Source organism: Carassius carassius, chromosome 1, assembly GCF_963082965.1.
Source record: "Carassius carassius chromosome 1, fCarCar2.1, whole genome shotgun sequence".
Lineage (NCBI taxonomy): Eukaryota > Metazoa > Chordata > Actinopteri > Cypriniformes > Cyprinidae > Carassius > Carassius carassius.
The window spans coordinates 36,822,791-36,840,857 of record NC_081755.1 but is presented as its reverse complement, the minus strand read 5'-3'; the positions used below and the strand labels follow the sequence as shown (position 1 = coordinate 36,840,857).

At 38.4% G+C, this 18,067-nt stretch overlaps 1 protein-coding gene across 4 annotated transcripts in view; it reads left to right on the top strand.

The window, feature by feature from the left end:
• The first annotated feature begins 2,056 nt into the window (after window positions 1–2,056).
• The window catches only part of LOC132149049 (MAGUK p55 subfamily member 3-like), a 29,071-nt gene continuing 13,060 nt past the window's right edge, over window positions 2,057–18,067 (top strand). For 3 of the 4 annotated variants that reach the window (XM_059557974.1, XM_059557965.1, XM_059557957.1), the window contains exons 1-12: window positions 2,057–2,204; window positions 13,266–13,320; window positions 13,416–13,534; window positions 13,719–13,796; window positions 14,483–14,563; window positions 14,649–14,786; window positions 15,097–15,178; window positions 15,718–15,803; window positions 16,022–16,096; window positions 16,198–16,394; window positions 17,305–17,369; window positions 17,924–17,944. In XM_059557974.1, coding sequence (XP_059413957.1) covers window positions 13,284–13,320; window positions 13,416–13,534; window positions 13,719–13,796; window positions 14,483–14,563; window positions 14,649–14,786; window positions 15,097–15,178; window positions 15,718–15,803; window positions 16,022–16,096; window positions 16,198–16,394; window positions 17,305–17,369; window positions 17,924–17,944 — 979 coding nt within the window. In that variant the 5' untranslated portion in view covers window positions 2,057–2,204; window positions 13,266–13,283. The remainder of the gene's footprint in view (window positions 2,205–13,265; window positions 13,321–13,415; window positions 13,535–13,718; window positions 13,797–14,482; window positions 14,564–14,648; window positions 14,787–15,096; window positions 15,179–15,717; window positions 15,804–16,021; window positions 16,097–16,197; window positions 16,395–17,304; window positions 17,370–17,923; window positions 17,945–18,067) is intronic. The other variant, XM_059557980.1, reaches the window with a different exon arrangement.

Here is an 18,067-nt window from a genome sequence, read left to right as displayed (position 1 = left end):
GCAGCTCATAGATGGAATGTTGCATCTCAAAACAGTATGATTGAGAGTCATCAGCTCAATCTATGGAAACAATACTGGAGCGCTCTGGGGAAAAAACAGAGAACTCAGTCTCATATGAGAGGAGAACTCCGAGCTCAGAGTAGCGCGCTCATAGGCGACCCTTTTTTGGAAAAAGGGGAGCGCTGCTAAGTTACCACGAGAATCACCCAAATAGCCCCTCATGTTGAGGGAAGCGATGCTTGAGGTGTATAAACAAATACACACTGGCTGAATGGAGCCCAAGGAACCAAGGTCTAATCATCTCAAGAAAGGGAATGGAGCGGAGCGCGTAACCCTTATCGTAAAAGATTTCAGAAAGAGTCTTTCGTGGATTTTTAGAAAGTGCGCAAAGTGTTCACATGCACACTGACCACCATGTGGTTTTGAGAAAGTACACAAAGCTTAGCGTGTGTACTTAAAGGTTCCTAAGCATCGCAGAGGCGCTGAATCTCACGGGAGAGGCAAGCTCAATTTTACAAACCTCGGGCGAGGGGAGCATCACCTGAGGCAGCATATACAAGAAGACTTCTGTAACTGCCACCTTCACTTCCTGCTAGATGCGACAGCACCCCTAAGCGGCCAGGAGACCCCTCGGGGTGACCTGGCCGGACATCCATGAAATTCCCTGCAGTGCTGTGCCAGGCCTGAAAAAGGCCCTGCCTCTATCCAGGTCTCTTAGCAGATCAGTCTGATATGCTTGAAGCACCAGCATTGTGTGTAATAAAGCCACAGCCTGACCTGCTACTGCGTATGCCTTGCCATTTAAGCGAGATGATTTTCTGAAGGGACTTAAATGGCAAGGAGGGAGATTAAGAGAGGATGTTTCCCCTGCAGAAAGAAAACAATTTTCACAGATAAAAATTATTTATAAATTATTTCAAAAAAAATTTTTGCTCTTTCTACAGGGGGCATTCCCTCATAGCCGCTTTCGCGCATCACTTCGATGTCGGCAGATTACTTTCATGCCGAAACCAATGGATGCGAGAAGAAAACGGCATCTTTCATTTCTTTTTAATCTCTGTATGGAGATCATGCAGAAATAAAAGGCTCACCTCAGTTGGTGTTTTTTCAATGTATGCTTCAGACATGGGTCACGACGAGGTGTTCCCCAAAGCGGCCCCTAGAGGACGCAGTTCGAAGTTCCCTCGAAAGGGAACAGCCATTTAAAAAGATGACCTTTTATTACCCATGAGTGTGTGTGTGCATGTGTGTGACAGAGTGACTCTTGTAAATCTTTTCCTTAGAGTCAGATCAGTTGTAACAGATGTCTCTGAATTAATTAGACAGAAGCCCCAAACAAGCCTTTCAACCCTTGATGACCCCTGCACCCATTAATGAGGGCCTCTGACTGAAGAACATCCATATTATTTATGCAATGCTACTGTGTCAAAGAAGACCACATGGCCCTATCCAAAACACATACTGGGTTACACACACACCTGCTATTAATTTATCTAAATATCTAATTATTAAACTCTATGAGGATTCTAAAACTTTCTGTTCTTGTTTATTAATCAGATTTTCGATATGGTCTTATATTTTGAACCTTACTGTACCTAAGATGACCCATACTACAGCTCAGGACCACACTAAACCCAGCTCTGTACTGTGGATTAATCCATCTACAATCTCACACACACTCACATGTAAATACACTGAATGCCCATGCAAGAGCGAGGAGGGGAATGTGGAGGGCCTCTACCTCCATGTCTTCCATCTGACTGTGAGTGAATGAGTGCTCAGCCTTTCAGAGCAGCTCAAGTGAACACGATAATCTAAAGAGAAAAAAAAAGACACAGAGGGTGGGAGGGGGAAGAGATGGCCAATGGAGGCAACACGGCCCCTGCGTGTCTTACAACACCCACCTGCTACTGTCTCTGGTGATATAATGACAGTAGAGAGAGAGAGAGAGAGAGAGAGAGACTCGGGATACTGGATGAATGGAGGAGAGAAGAGGAGGAGGTAGGAGGGGAGGGAGGATAGAAAGGGGAGGGGGTTTGTGTATGTGTGTGGAAGAGCGAGAACCACAAAGAAACAGAAAGAGATGCGACAGACGGCAGGGACGGCAGCCGGAGGAAGAGCTACAGTCAAAAGATCAGTAAGGCAACCATCTGGGAACGACAGATCCAGAGAAACAGAAAAAAGAGAAGACGGCGGAATCAGAGGTAGGCTGCTCCTCTCTGTTACCTTCATTTGCTTCATTATACCAGAGCTAAACACAAAGCCAGGCCCAGCGTGCACGAGATTATTGTGTATGTTTTGATGATTATCTCATCCAGAGGGGCTTTATTTTCTCTTTGAGCCAATCAGTGGCATATGTGCAAACCAGCACTGCACTGCAGCTGGAGAAGAGAGAGATTCAGAGGAAGAGAAAGACTGTAATGGAGAGATAGGAAGAGTAAGGATGCATTAGGCATCTGAGCAGAGAGAAAGAGAAAGTACTGATGATTTCACAACAGTGCTGAGGAAAACGTGCTGACCTGTTTCCATTATTGATAATAAGAGTCCATCAGTTTGTTCTTTGTTTGTCTGAGGTGCATGTGTTCTCGCATCAGTGTAAGTGTAACAGAATTAAGTCACTGCAAGTTGAATTCTAGTGGTCTGTTAGAGAAACGCTGCTTGTGCCAAGACACAAAATGCTTCATGACAAGAGGCATTTGAACTATTCATGAATTTGCGCTTGCAAAATAATGTTTCTAACATGATGTAGCCTCCAGGCAACATATATTTCTCTAAGATCAATGCAAGTTTTGAAGATGGTCCAGGAAGGCATTCAGCCAGATGTCTACCAATGTCTTAATGTCTTTCTGATCTCTAACAAAAGGCAAATCAGGGTGATTGCTGACCTTTCACCCCAGGTCAAATTATTATTCATAAATCCCATTTGGCACTAATACAAAATCTTGATGTCTCATCAACATGCATCACTTTTATTTTTATTAGAAAATAAAATGGAATATAATATATTACAATATATCACAATATATTTTAAGAAATATATTGGTAAATATATTTTCCTTTCGTAAGGGAAGGAGGAGGTTTATTTCAGCCCTTACGTGCATTTCCCAGATTAATCACGAGTACTGGATCAAAATTCATCTTGAGGGATATAAAAACTTCTCTAACAGTCCTGTACATGCTTTTATCTCTGTCTGTGAAAACCTATCCATTTCTTAGATAACCTGATTGAAATCCCTCTGCCATTATTACTGTTTAAAGGAGCCTTATCCCATGCCAAGCAGCTCTCCACCTGCTTTCAGCTGTGTAAGCAAACAGAGACTGCAACCTGCGAATGACTATTAACTGATAATTTATTTATTTTTCAAAAATGGATAAGCCCAAGTTTGGGGACAGATTTATTGTAAAGGAATTTATTCATTTTTTTCAGCAAAAATGCATTAAATTGACCAAAAGTGACAGTAAACACATTAATAATTTTAGAACATATTTCTATTTAAAATAAACACAGTTCTTTTAAACTTTCTATTCATCAAAAAAATGAAAGCATGTATGATGGTTTTCACAAAAACATTAAGTATCACAACTGTTTTCAATACTGATAATATTTAGAGATGTTTCTTGAGCAGCAAATCAGCCCTAAGATTATGAAAGGTGTATATCCCATTCAACTTTCCTGTTTTATCAAGAAAGGCCAACACAAAAAAGTAAAGCTGCACTTATCAAGCAACTATCTTCCACTGTTGAAAAAACAAAATGTCCCATCCTGTACTCACAATTAAGCAAGAAGCTGACATGTCAAACTGCCACTCAAACAATGCTTAATTGTTTGATGGCATGGCACAACAGGGCCAGTGTTTCACTTTTCAGAGGAATTAACATAAAACAAGGACTGGAGAAATACAAAAATAAAAAATAAATAAAAAAATTACACAATTTCCATTTAAAGTTAGCTCAATATAAAAAGAATATAACGTTTAGAATGAAAGGTGTGTTAAAACTGGACTGTTTTGAAATTATTTTCAAGATCAAGTTGAATCATATTCAAATGTGCAGGTGGCCTATAGAAACATTAGCTTCACTATAGTTTTATATATTTCGCTCTGGTTCCCTTCAGAGTATCAGAGAGTAAATATCCTCCTGGCAGCAGGCAGACAGCACCATTCACCTAACAACATTAAATGTGTTTTATACACCCTTAAAGTTTTTTAACAACCAGATTGGATTTGATGTTCTGAAATTCAGCACACATCCGTGCGAATTAGGCAGGCCAAACAGATGTACTATCTGCTGAAGGCTTTCTGACCTAAAGAGACCTTCAAAGCCAATAAGGTTGCAGAAAGGTCTTTGTCAGTATCTCTCTCTGTGTGTTCATGTGTGTGTGTGGTTTTCTTAGATACAAGCCCAAAACTGAAAAGGGCTCTAAGCTGTTCTGGATAGAAATAGCACACATGATGACGTGTTCATGCTTTTATTATGTCAAAGCTAATATTTGTCTTTTTAGGTTTATGAACAAGCCATGCAACATTAACTTTGCACTGGCTTTCTAAAAAACAAGATACTACTATATATTAACCTAATAACATAATATGCAAGCAATATACTATAACATATACAAACAAATAATTTATTATACATACCATTTTAACAGGATCGGGTAACAAAAAAAAATGAAATTAATACTTGGACATGGACATATTAAATTGGTAAAAAGTTACCATGTAAAGACTTAGAATTACTACTTTAAATAAATGATGTTCTTCTAAACTTAGTTTTATCAAATAATTTATCACACTTTCTTACTTACTACATAACTAATAAGGAATTATTGAAGAACTAACAGGTGATTATTCATTAACACTTAACTCACTACTGTTAACTACAAAGAAAGATGTGTTAACTAATCAGTATGTAATATAATTTTATGATTGTGTTAAGTAACAGTTAGCTATTCAGTAACTAATATATTCTGTCATACCTCCTGAAGAACTACTATTAATTATCTACTAGTTAAGGTTTAAGAAAAAAAAATTATGAAATAACTACTACTGAACAGTTATACGCAAAAAAATAAAACACTATAATAATCAGGCTGTGTCCCACAAATCAAGTACCTACTTGAGTAAAAGTACAGATACCCCAATAAAATATTACGCCAGTAAAATTATAAGTAGGTCTATTCATTTTCAAAATTACTTGAGTAAAAGGACAAGTACAAAGTACTACTACAGTAGCAACTTTGTTACAGCCCACTTATTAGCCTATAATGGAAATGAAATATGGATTTTGTTTGCTTCTAAATGTTTAACTTTTGATTATGAAAGGTTTGTTAAATTAGTTCAAATGTGGGCAGTATACATGTTAAAATGGAATAAAATATGCTGTATTAAGAAATGTATTAAGAGTATTTTACAAAGTTTATGATCACTTTTATAGGTTGTTCTTAGTCAAAGTGATGTAGTTTATTATTATTTACTAATAGGTTCACTTTACAATTCTGCAAGTCCTGCAAAATTATCTGATAATTCTTTATTAATTACTAATGGGTTCCCTATGTTTTCACTTTAGAATACTGTTTCAGATTCTAAGTAATTCTTGAGGAATTATCTAATAATTCAGCCTGATCTCACAATCAAAACGTACATATTTAGACGTAAATTAAAACTGTCCAATACGTATGTGCCTTTACGTATTTACAGTGTCGTTTACGTATTATCTGGACGTAATTACAGGTTCGATACTTAACTAAATTTACGTAAAAACAACCTCAAATACGTACAGATAGAAAGTTTTCTCTACCAGTCAGTTATCCATAGAAGCTCATGAAGCTGCTTTTCAATGCGTATCGGATTATTAGTTTTTTTTTTTTTTTTTTTTTATAATTTTCTTTGATATATGTAAGAAACCCCACCCAAACCTAAACCTACCCATTTTATACAGAATGTTAAAAGAATAAAACATAATAAAACACAATTTTAGTAAAAATATAACATTAAAACGTTATTTTGAGCCACTAACGTTAATCCTACACCTACCCCTAAACCTACCCATAACCATTTCTTAAAACTACATAACGTTACTGTTATAAATAAACAAATAACAGACAAACAAACAAACGTAACATTAATCATTTATTCTTTGCGAAAATATCAAAAGTGGTACCAAAAGTAGTTCAAATGATAATGAGTTCCAGTCGCAGTCCTCTCTGGAGGTAATAGTTTTTATAAGGTACAGAGCAGAATTTAATTTATTAATCCGTGAAATTATGAATCTTCTCTCCGTGAAGGCGCACTGGCGCAGTACTGATTTCAAATGTCTATCAACTGAAACACGGCATGTCGCAATCTGTGAAGAATAAGGTGAGAACCAATGAGAGTTCGATATCAGTGCCGTAAACCATGTCGTAACGTTTCTCGAGGGTGGCGCACTGGCGCTATTTTCAAATTCGAATCATATCATAACGAGCGCGGGCTTTGACTCTGACGTTCGCTGTTGCTGAGAATGAAGATGAAGATCGATTGATAAAGGGCTGAATTTGGATATGTTCCTTGCAAACATCTGGATTCTAAAGAAATGGAGTACAGCAAACAAATAAAATGGATGTGATTTGTAATTTCCTATTAAGTAGATGAGTAAACTGCTTTCAATAAATTCACTAAAAACATGTAACGTATTGATATGACAAATACAACAGATTTAAATCATTAAGGCCACGATTTTAATATTAATACATGGGAATTCATGTACATTCACACTTTACGTTATTATTTATTATTTACGTTTTTTTTAGCTGCTAACACGTAAGTATTTTTACGTTTTACTGCTATAAATACGTTAAGATTGTACGTTTTTATGTGCATGAAAACGTAAGTAAATGTACGTGTGGTAGAACCACATTTAACATAAAAATACACACGTATTCGCGTGAGATCACGTTGCAGCTGAATAATTCTTTATTAATTATTAATGGGTTCCCAATATTTTCACTTTAGAATAGGCCTAATGTTTCAGGTTCAAAATAAGTCCTGTATAATTATTTTATAATTTTTTATTAATTACAAATTGGATACCTGTATTTTCACTTTTCCTCAGGCTTTGCCTTACATACAGAAATTGAATTAATGGTGATGTGGTATATGCTGAGGAGGCACACATACAGTACTGTATATAAAATATAAAAACTAACTAATATTTAACTTAAGTTATCGCAAGGCACTGGAGTCGTGGTGGGGTTCCTGTTGGAAGCTGATTTCTTACAAAACACTCACAAAACAATTTACTACATAGGCAAAACCTCTATAAAATGTATTGCATTTATTAATATTGCATTTTCATACTACTACTAATATTGCTAATAACTTTTATATGAAAGGGTCACAATTCAATGTAATTGTGTAAAACTGTTCATTAGTAGTTACTTCATAGTTATTTTTCTTGAACCCTAACTAGTAGATAATTAATAGTAGTTCTTAAGGAGGTATGACAGAATACATTAGTTATTGATTAGCTAACTGTTACTTAAGATAATCATAAAATTATATTACATACTGATTAATTAACACATCTTCCTTAGTAGTTAACAGTAGTGAGTTAAGTGTTAATGAATAATCACCTGTTAGTTCTTCAATAATTCCTTATTAGTTATGTAGTAAGTAAGAAACAGTATTCTAAAGTGTTACCAAAATGTGTGTATTTTAGGAATAAATTATTTTAGTAATTCATTTTATAAATTATTTTCCAATATCATAAAAACATGGAATTTCTCTACTGATAGACTGTACATTTATCATTTATTTAATGTTTATCTAACACTAGTCCTGAACCTGTTTTTCTCAGTATTAACTTGGCCTTGCTGTTTATACCCACCATATCTCTCTCTCTCTCTCTCTCTCTCTCTCTCTCTCTCTCTCTCTCTCTCTCTCTCTCTCTCTCTCTCTCTCTCTCTCTCTCTCTCTCTCTCTCTCTCTCTCTCTCTCTCTCTCTCTCTCTCTCTCTCTCTCTCTCTCTCTCTCTCTCTCTCTCTCTCTCTCTCTCTCTCTCTCTCTCTCTCTATCACACACACAAAACCCTTTAAAAACACACCTCATATGCCCCTGTGTATTGCTTCCACTAAGCTCTTTAACCAATTACATCATTACTAGAACAACATAAGTGGGAATGACATCATCCTTTATAAAAAAGTAATAGCGGATTCCTGTCTGTGGTAGCCATGATGGGATTATAAATTTATCTCTCACATTCACTCTCCTGATATTTCTGAGAATTAATGCATCTCTATGGTATGAGTAAAATTATCTGTGATTTGCCATATTCTTACATATACTGTGCAATCACACATGGCTTGTTAGCATACTGCTGGACACAGGTTTATATATATATTCATTTTTTTTTTTCGTTTTTTTTTTGGAGATACCAATCTACTTCGAGTGTAACTAAATGAGCCAGTGCACACTGGCATGCAGGTATTACACCAGCAGCCGCTGATCACAGCATGAGCATAAAAAGGCAGCAGGTGCAATGCATACCAGCTTTTTGCTTCAGAGCCGAGTGATCACATCGTTCTGCTCATGACTACTCTACTGAAAGAAGAAGACTGAACGATTTCAGTGTACTCTTTGAAAGCTCTTCGTGTTGGTGGTACGGTGCTTCAGCGGTGGTGGTTTCCCATGTCAGATGGGCTGCACGACCCTCTGTTTGTGTTGCAGATTGCCATCTCCCCTGTGTGCTTCAGCACTCCAAAAATATCTTTTTTTTTTAAAAGAGAATTTATAGGGGTTTCTTTTTAAAGTCTAAGTTGTGTGGCAAACTTGATGTTACGTCTTTGTAAAGACGATGTGGGTATTGCTATATACAACACATCACCCGGGCGTTTCTAGATGCGATCATTATGGGTGATGAACACAATTGCTACCTCATGTGCTTAGATGATCCAGAGAGGGAAAAGGCTGCTCTTGGGAGATGGTGAAGGCATCTGAGGGCCGGGTGAAAAATCTGGAAAATCTTGACGAGAGAGCGGTTTTCTCTGTTTCTGGGTCCTGGGAGGGCATGGAGAGTTGTGGATGGACCAACAACGGACCACGCTCAGGCCTCCAGGACAGCGGTCCCACTGATCAGAAGATCAGAAGATTCTGAGGTCACTTCATGCCATTCACATTCCGGGCCTGCTCAACCAAACGAACGACGAGCTGTCTTGAGCTACACTTCCAGTAGAGTGGCGACTCCATCCCCGGGTGTTCCAGCTGATTTGGAAAAGTTTCGGAGCCACTCAGGTAGACCTGTTTTCTTCTCCAGAAACCTCTCACTGTCAGCTGTTCTAGGGAATGAGGGAACACTCTGCATGGACGCACTGGAACAAAGCTGGCTGCGGGCCTGCGCAAGTATCTTTTCTCCAGTTAGCTTACTTGCACAGACGCTGTGCAAGAGTCAGAGGGGGCGAGGAGCATGTCTTGTGGCCCACTCGGACCTGGTTCCCAAAACTAATGCTCCTCGTGACAGTCCCTACCTGGCGGAATCCTCTGAGGAAGAATCTACTTATTCGGAGACATGGCACACTGTGGCACCCTCGTCCAGTCCTCTAGAAACTTCATGTATGGTCCCTGGATGGGAAGTGGAGGTTGTTGGTGACCTACCCCAAAAGGTAGTGGACACCATCACTTCGGCGAAAACACTGTCTTTGAGACATGCTTTCACCATGAAGTGGAACCTGTTCATCGAGTAGTGTTCTTCTTGTCGAGAAGACCCCCAGGCATTTTGCAGCTAGAGCTGGAGCGAAGGCTCTCTCCCTTCACCCTTAAAATCTATGTGGCTGCAATAGCAGCTAACCATGACCCCATGGAAGGGAAGTCGGTAGGTAAGCATGACCTGGTCATCGGGTTCTTTAGGGGGGCCAGAAGGTTAAATCCTCCCCAGCCCCCTCCATACCCTCTTAGGACCTGTCTCTAGTGCTTAAAACACTACAGCAGTGCCCTTTGCCTTAGCCTTTGCAATCAGTCAAGCTAAAGTTTCTTTCATTGAAAACTCTGCTCCTGCTTGCACTAGCCTCCATCAAGAGGGTAGGAGACCTGCACACATTTTCGGTCGGTGATTTGTGCCTAGAGTTTAGACCAGCTGGCTCCCAGGTAATCCTGAGGCTGCGGCCAGACTATGTGCCCAAGGTTCTCATTACTCCCTTCAGGATCAGGTGGTGAACCTGTAAGTGCTGCCCCCACAGGAGGTAGACCCAGCTCTAGCTTTTTTCTGTCCCGTCCGAGCCTTGAGATGCTACATAGCTACATGTTACCTTATCTGTTATGGAGGCCGGCAAAGGAGAAGGCCATCTCTAAACAGAGGATGGCTCACTGGATTGTGTATGCCATCACCCTGGCTTATCATGCACAGGGTGTGCCTTGCCTGTTCAGGTTTTGAGCTCACTCTGCTAGAAGTGTTGCATCCTCCTGGGCACTGGTTTGAGAGTGTCCGTATTGAAGACCCTGTCGAGCTCCTTCATCCCCTCAGCAGCCAGACACAGTGGAATGTCTGGCGCAAGGCTTTCTCCCGATGAATCCTTGTGAACTGTAGTTGCCTGGGTTCCATATCTGAGACCTAAGTGGATCCCATATGTGTAAAGTCCATGGTATAGCCTCAGAGCCCGTGTTTCCCCTGGCAGACGTCTGCCATTTCCAAGAGGGTTACAATCACCTCCAACTTTCCATATGCACGTAAACAGGTGTTCATATACATATTTGCTTTCGAAACCTCCTTCGGAAAGGATGGGGCTTCTGCAGCATCCCTGTTCCAAGTAGAATGGGTACGTTTTCCCAGTGTTATCCAGTCTCACCGAGTGGGTAATGCAGTAACAATGGTGAATGGTTTTCTTGTTACAAGCCCTGGCCTACACCAAAAAGGGGCACAGGCAGCTCGCACAGGGCACTGGAAGGGGTAGCATCCATGGCTCTTTGGTAGAGGATGCCAATTTGTCGGTCACTGACGTGACGTCCCGTCACCATACTTGCTGTACCACCTCTGAGCAGCTGGGTCACTGATGTCTCCGTTACCCTCCTTTAGGGAACTATGCTTACATATGTTACCAAGATGATCTGCATGATTTACTTTTGGTAGTTCATATTCCTAAAAAAGCATAAGCTTTTTCATATACACAGAATAAAAAAAAATTCCTCTGCTTCATTTTTCCTTATTGCTCAGACTTTACATTTTTACTTGAAGTAAATGTTTTTAATTTAGTACATTTAAACATCAATGCTGAACAGAGAAAACTGTGTCCATATCGATCTACATCAGCACCATCAGTATTCATTCTAGACTCTCAGTCTATGCGAAGTTTCAAACTCTACTCCAGCTTATTTCTAACTAGTTCAACGGATAAAACTCATTCCGTTACAACACACCTTATGTTGAGTGTTACATGGAAGAGAAACTGCAGCAGCTTCTATTTTTTGTCTCTTGCCCCATTTCTAGACCATTGCTTGTGGAAATGCTATTTCTGTTTCACTAGGGACTTTGAAAGCATGGCATCTGTGAATTGCTTTGGAAGAGTGTGTGTGAGGGAGAGATAGAGTAAAAGAGGAAGTTGTGGCAGCACTCTGAGCTTTGTGTTCCTGCTGTGGCCTCTTGGCACCCACAGAACAGCATCACTCAGCTCTTCCATTCACCTTCTCCCCTCTCTTCTAACACTTAATCTTGGCTGAATATTTGTTAATCATATCAAGGCAATGCACACTGGGTAAAATGATATGAGATATGTCACATAGTGATGGGATATATTGATGTACCGATCTACTGCAGGCATTTAAACTGAGTACTAGAGACTTGAGGAAACCAGCAAGGAGATAGTTGGTAGATGAACAAAACATTGAAACAAACAAACAAACAATAAATAAATAAATTATGAGCCTCTGGTGTCATGGGCCTTTGTGAGTTTATTTCTGTCATCTGTGACATGTTTTTGTGTGTCTCAATCCTGACACTCTGGTCGATTTGTTTTTTTGGGACATCAATATTCCACTTTATGCAATACAGACTCTTTCAAAGCAGATTCACATCAATAAGTGGGTAACAGTGTTAATGTTTTAAAATGTAATTTATTCATAAGCAGCTCAGAAAATAAAAGTGTCAATATTCAGCTTAAGTCAGTTCAGTATTAATTCAGTTCAGTTCAGTAGCAGCTGCAAATTTGTCTTGTCTTGACAAAGAGTTATGGTTGTTCGGAGGTTGTGCTGGTTTACCTTTTAACAACCGTTTAACATCACTGCTACTGTATGTGTTCTGATGAAAGAAATAAACTACAACAATTTAAGTTTTATATTAGGATTTTTCTAGTTTTAGAATATTTTAAATAATTTAAGCTAAATGTGTCATATGATCCAAAGTCTAAAACTGTTGATGTCTCTTAGATGACGGAAACGTAACAAAATAAAAGCTTTGAAATAGAAAAAAATAAAAATACAAAAATACAAAAAATAAAATCTTTTCCTCTTCAGAATCTCAGGTTTCCAATTAACCCGATGGGATTCATCAGTAGCCGTGTCGTCCTCTTTGTAGACCCTGATGGTTTTGTCGGCCTCTGCTGTCTTTAATTACAACGTCTTATAAACACCCTTACAAAAATTAACCATGATTTTAATAAAAAATAAAAAATGAAAATAAAAATAACATGGTTACTATAGTTAAACCATGGTAACCACAAATTAATCATGGTTTTGCTACGCTAACCAAAGTTTAACCATGGTAGGCTATTTGTGGAAAAACTGCGGTTATACAAATGGTAATCAATACGTCAAAAAAACATGGTTAATTTTTGTAAGGGCAGTCATTCAGTAGACACATCTCAGAAATCTTATTTCGAATCCGACTGAAGAATAACAGGCAGTTCAGTCAGAAAGTCAGTAGTAACCAATTTACAGTACTGAATGATTCACTTACTCAGTAAAAAGAATCGGTTCATAAGAGTCATTTGTGTTTACGAATTGAACATGCTTACTTTTTGTCCGCTATGTGTGCTGTAAACACACGGAAGCTGAAATTATAATAAACTAATGGCATCTCTAACTAACGCAAAATGATAGTATGATTTGACTTTAAACTAGCTGTCACCAAACTTGTAAACCAAGTAAAAGACCTTGATTAGTTGGTTCAAGTGTGTTTGAGTAGGGTTAGAGCTAAACTCTACAGGACTCCGGCCCTCCAGGACCAAATCTGGTGACCCCTGCTTTAAGCTATAGTCGCAAATGTCAGTACTTGAGGTACTGTAATGATGATTATCTCTCTTTCAGCTCAATCCTTCCTGATCGATGAAAGAAGCCATGCAAGTCCTCTCTGCAGGAGCAGGTGTGCTGCACATGAACAACCTTCATAAAAACACATATATAGGCCTATATGCATAGTAACCGTATTGCGTTCACTGATCTCCTGGTTGCATGCAGGGTTGCATGAGACGCTTGCCCTGCTGACATCACAGCTGCGTCCAGATGCCAATCACAAAGAGGACATAGTCTTCCTCAAGGATGTCTTCAGTGAGAGGAGTCTCAGCTACCTGATGAAGGTGTGTGTGTGTGTGTCATTAATGCAGGTTTTGCATTGAACTCACTTCATACATGCAGCATCATATATTATAAATTATTTAAAGCATGTATCATTTACCTTCGCATATTTTAAATGTATGCTGGAAATGTGTAAAAGACCAATCATCTTCAGCTCTGTATGTGCATTGTGCATGTATTTGTTAGATCCATGAGAAGTTGCGTCAGTATGAAAAGCAGAGCCCCACCCCAGTTCTCCATAGTGCCTCCGCTCTGGCAGAAGATGTAAGTGCTGCAGTCTGTCATATCACATCACCATAGGCAAGATAAATGGTGTTTTACAATAATATATGAGAACAGATGCTAATGGTAACTGGGGGGAATGAGGGAACCCTAAAACGTTTGACTCAGCAACTTTAACAAAAGTAGAACTTACAATTAAATTGAATAAGAATGTGTGCTTCTAATTTTGTCATGCTACAGGGACAAATTTGCTAAAAATGTCACTAATTTATTTTTTATTTTATATAAAAGAAAATGAAATCAAAAATATATATATAAAAAAAATAATAAATAATAATTAATAAAAAGTTTATTTTTTAAAAAGCCTCTTGTGGTCAAAATGTTAGCCTAAATTAATTTTAATATTAATATTTTGATGATTTTAATGATGAATTAAAGACGATTTTTGAAAAAAAAATGTTGACATCACAGGAATGAATTACATTTTAAAATAGATTAAAACAGTAAACAGTTGGAACTAAATTGTAATAATATTTCATGATATTTCTGTCTGTCTGTTATTTATTTGATCAAATAAATCCAGCCTTGTTGTGCATAATATTTTTGTCTCAAAACCGTAAAGGTTGTAATTATTCCAAACATTTGAGATTAGACAATATTATTAATCTATTTTTAAAGTCAGCTATTTGATAGCTTGTGAAATGCTTGATTTGGTCACTGATGGGTAGGTGGCAGAGGAGCTGCAAAGTGGACCAATGAGTGCTGAGGAAAAAGAGCTGCTGCATTTGCTGACATCACCACATCTCAAGGTACACTTTTATTGCTAGACCTTCATGATAACTTAGTCAAAAACAAAATCTAGAAGCTCATAGACATAGCTACTCTGCTTGATAGGCGGTTTTGTCAGTGCATGACACAGTGGCGCAGAAGAACTTTGACCCAGTGCTGCCTCCTCTGCCTGATGACTTTGAGGATGAGCTAGACGAGGAGTCTGTCAAGATTGTCCGCCTAGTCAAAAACAAAGAGCCACTGGTAAGAGAAAGAAAGAAGTTGCACAAACACATTGACCCATTTATTTAGTGATTAGTGAAGTTTTAAGTTAGCTTTAAGAATCAAATAACATGACTTGAACTACATGTAGGAATGCAAATGATGCAAGAAAATGAATACACTGTAAGTGTGAAAAGTATCCAAATACGTTTTGGGTCACTAAACATGAAGACTTGTTTTTTGAAAAGAAAAGTTAAATGAGATTCAAAACAATTTGATCAATCAGCACCATCATTGATTAGCTCATAGTTGTTTGGTGTTTCTCTGCAGTTCTCTTCTGTTTGTTTCTCAGGGTGCCACTATTCGGCGGGATGAGTCCACAGGGGCTGTGATTGTGGCTCGGATCATGAAAGGAGGGGCTGCAGACAGGAGTGGTGAGTGACACTTCAAAGAATTTGTCTTCAATCTTGTGGCCTCATTTTACTCCATGTTGAAATCCATAATAATTCTAATGGAAAGCTATTTGACCAAATATTCTCCTGAAAATCTTTTTCAATTACCACTGAGTAGATCAATGGAAAACCAGTCTTCAAAGGTCCTATATTCATCCCTAAACCCATTGAAGTGTCTGAATACCCCTGCACCTCTACTGAGTGTGCTAGATATGGTTATTTATTTATTTTTTTACCTCTGTGATAGGCATTAGGCTGCATGTCTGCTGCAATTACACATGGCCCATCTGCGTGGTCAAAGAGAGTCTCCAGAGACCCAATCAAGGGAATCAAACAGACTCTTTAACCACCTGACCACAGATGTTGCCATGGGTATATAATGTGTGTGTGCAGTGGGAATGATTCTTTTTTTTTTGTCATTAAAAAATCATTGAACTATGCCTATAAAGTTTATTATGGATCACACACAGCAGGTACAGCTGTGGTAGTGAGCCTGTAAATCAGCCCTCCTCTCTCCACAGGTCTGGTGCATGTCGGTGATGAACTGAGAGAGGTCAACGGCAGCTCTGTAATGCACAAGGGACCAGATGAGATCAGTCAACTGCTGGTAACACTTCTCTCCTAGACCTTCTGGACATATATATATATAATTTTAATTTGATTGTTTTTTTTCTCAGTAAATATTGATTAATTAGAATAGTTAATTAATTGCCAAATCATATAATTAATTGTTAAAAAACGATGAATCCTAATAAAACCATACCATAATCATTTCTGCTTACTGTTAAAATAAAAGAAGTAATTGAGCTTTCCTTTTTTTCTTAGTCTCAGTCACAAGGCTCGATCACGCTGAAGATCATCCCAGCAATCAGAGAGGAGGACAAGCTGAAAGAGAGCAAGGTAATTGACTATAAAACGGGATAAAACATTGTAATTTATCAGTAATCAGTCCAGCATCCCTCCAGTTTTTGTCTTGATCACTGGATTTGCATTTTCTTCAGGTTTTCATGCGGGCGCTGTTTGATTACACTCCACTGGAGGACAAAGCCACTCCGTGTCAGGAGGCAGGGCTGCCGTTTAAGCGTGGAGACATCCTGCAGGTGGTCAGTCAGGATGATCAGACGTGGTGGCAGGCCAAGAGAGTGGGAGACTGCAACCTGCGTGCAGGACTCATCCCGTCCAAACAGTTTCAGGAGAGGTGGGACAAAACACCCAGAAAACACACAACTTACTACTGTACCTCAAGGCTGTTTAGTTGGCAAGAAATTGAGAAATATTTTTTAGTAGCCCTGCTTAATCAGTCAATCAAATAATTAATCAATCAGTCAATACAACTTATTAGACTGACCAGCAACATCGCCAGACAGAAAATGCTGCTTTTTGTTTTTGCTGGTAAGCATCTTGTCTGTGCTGTGGTCTGACAGTCATTTCTATTAAAACTTGTATGTTAAATATTTAAATCTGTTTGAATTACACATTTGTAATGATATATATATATATATATATATATATATATATATATATACGTTTATGATTTGAAGTGCTAATTTAGTCCAATAAAGCATGCTTCGTTGATTATTTTCCACCCCCAGCTAGCTTATTTTATTTTCTTTTTTTTTTTTACACAGGATAACTTAGGTTGCTTAAAAACTATTGTCTGCAATATCAGCACAACTACAAAATTAGCTTCAGTGTGTTTTATATTTGTAAATAACAGCGCTAGTGTTTTGTGAATCAGGTTTATACGATCAGTGTGGCCGCTACACCATTGCATACAGTCTCTCAAAGCTGTGCTTTCCTTTAGGCTAAATCAATCAAATTAATTCTAAATTATTCTCCCTGTAGGTTTTATTTGAAATAGATGGGCCATCCTGTCTTTTTGTCCCGTCCCCTCTTTTATCTCAGCAGGGTGCATCTTGCCTGGTTTACTCTCATGCTTAAAACGGGAGTATCTTTCTCACTGTTGAATGTGTTTGATCTCGCTCAGTAGTATATCTGATGGCTCCAGAGACAGGAATATCAAGTCAAACTAGTACAAAACATTATTGTCAAGAGATTTGATGTTTTTGCCCTGTTTGATGTTCTCCCCATATGGTTTTCCCCCTCAGGCGGATAGCCTACAGAATACATATGGGCTCCCTTCAAAGCTCCAAGTCTCCAAATAAAGCTGTCTGTGAGTATTTCAGTAATTCTTCCTTCCTTATATTGTCAGCCCTTCAGTTATTAATCAGTGCTGACAAACAGGAGGCATAATTTGCTGATGTGTGTGCTTGTGTGAAGTTGCCAGGTGATTATTGGGCTCCAAACAAGCGCTTCATGTTCACTAATCTAAAGCTGATTACAGAACAGACACATCTACAGTTGAGCAACATGCTACGACGAACACCCTTCTCACTCGTTCTCTCTCACAGACTCTCGTCATGAGCATTAATTTATATCCCCTCCTCTTCTGCGTCTTCCTTTTTCTAACTCTGTCAGTATGTGGGTCTATATATATACATATATATATATATATATATATATATATATATATATATATATATATATATCTTCACTGCTGGGTGCACTTTGAACTGCATGATGTGGGAATGATGGAATTAATGAAGGTCTATTTAATAAATAACTGCCAGTTTTAGCAGTTTTTCCAATTGAAATGTAAATGAAGTCTGCAGTTTTGGCTTCTTTTGTCGTAATGTATTTTCCTTTGTTGATTACTGCTGACATCAGATGACCAGGGATGTGATAAAGGTAGGTCTTCTAGGTCTGAGTTCACACATTCGCCCTCAAATACACACAACACACATGTTGGTTCCACGGTGATTAGGAAATTAGGCCAGTGTGTCATCTAATCTATGTTAATTCTTGGAAAGA